General features: G+C 43.1%; 1 protein-coding gene across 2 annotated transcripts in view; it reads left to right on the top strand.

Moving 5' to 3' along the window:
* The window catches only part of si:ch73-139j3.4 (CD82 antigen), a 23,583-nt gene extending 22,719 nt beyond the window's left edge, over positions 1 to 864 (top strand). For both annotated transcript variants that reach the window (XM_031317278.1, XM_031317279.1), the window contains one exon: positions 620 to 864. In XM_031317278.1, the coding sequence (XP_031173138.1) occupies positions 620 to 796 (177 nt within the window). In that variant the 3' untranslated portion in view covers positions 797 to 864. The remainder of the gene's footprint in view (positions 1 to 619) is intronic.
* Positions 865 to 1,590: the final 726 nt, after the last annotated feature.

Below are 1,590 nucleotides of genomic sequence, written 5' to 3'. Positions count from 1 at the left end.
GAGTAGTCCAGTATATTTGTGGGGTCCCGACAGCTTTGTGGGTAAGGGTTAAGGTTAGGCATTTAGTGGTGATGGTTAAGGTGAGGGTAAGGGGCTAGGGAATACATTATGTCAATGACGGTTCCCCACAAAGATAGTGCCACAAACCAGTGTGTGTGTGTGTGTGTGTTTGTGTGTTATTATTGTCTTGTTAAGTACTTTGTAATTTTTTTTGAAAAATGCTTCATAAATAAAGTTGTAAGCATTATTATCACGGGTGCAACCACAATCCGAGGACAATCCCATGTGAGGCGAGAAAGCTAACGTGCTCATTTAATTCCTTCCCCCCCCGATGTGTTATGGTATGATATGGTGTTGATATGGTGATGATATGGTGTTGATATGGTATGATATGGTGTTGATATGGTATGATATGGTGTTGATATGGTATGATATGGTGATGATATGGTATGATATGGTGTTGATATGGTATGATATGGTGATGATATGGTATGATATGGTGTTGATATGGTATGATATGGTGTTGATATGGTATGATATGGTGATGATATGGTATGATATGGTGTTGATATGGTATGATGTGTCATGTAATTCCATCCCGTCCCACGTGTGTCTCCAGGGGCTGCAGCTCGTCCTTGCCGTGCAGCTGTACGGTGCTGTCGGCAGGAAGACGGCCGCCAGGAAAAGAGACGCGGTCAATGAAACGAATGACGAGCTGGACTACGGAGAGCAGAACTACGCCTACAGCGATGGTTACACAGACCACCCTGCACATCACCATGACTACCAGACCTAGGAGTAAACGTACCTGGAGACGGCCAATCAACAGGCTTCTTAAAGAATCAATAAAGTCATAAAATATGTCGGTGTAGAAGTTCAATGTTAGAGAGATCTCCCAATTCAAGGGGCTGCAGTCGTAGACACACACACACACACACACACACACACACACACACACACACACACACACACACACACACACACACACACACACACAGACACACACACACACACACACACACACACACACACACACACACACACACACACACACACACACACACACACACACACAGACACACCGAGACACACACACACAAACACACACACACACACACACACACACACACACACACACACACACACACACAGACACACACACACAGACACACCGAGACACTCACAAACACACACACACACACACACACACACACACACACACACACACAGAGACAAAACACATATATCTTACTATATAATAGAGCCATGTCAGTTATATAGTGTGGCACTGATTGAGAGCTCTTGGTGTGTTCAGCACCATCTTTGTCCATCAGATGTCTCTGTCCATCAGCTGTCTCTGTCCATCAGCTGTCTCTGTCCATCAGCTGTCTCTGTCCGTGGTGCTGAAACATTTTTACTTGACTGGCAAACTGCTTTCTTTGTTTGTCAATACAAATTTGTCTAAACATTTGTCTTTTCTTTGTGTTTTATTTGACATATAGGCTGACTTGGCTCAACTAGTGACACATTATAACATGCATTCATCAGATATTTTACAGTTTTTATTTAACGGTTTTAATTTTAAAACGA

This window comes from Sander lucioperca, chromosome 10 (assembly GCF_008315115.2).
Source record: "Sander lucioperca isolate FBNREF2018 chromosome 10, SLUC_FBN_1.2, whole genome shotgun sequence".
NCBI classification, from domain to species: domain Eukaryota; kingdom Metazoa; phylum Chordata; class Actinopteri; order Perciformes; family Percidae; genus Sander; species Sander lucioperca.
The sequence above is the reverse complement of the archived record's forward strand: the minus strand, read 5'-3'. Positions and strand labels throughout refer to the sequence as shown.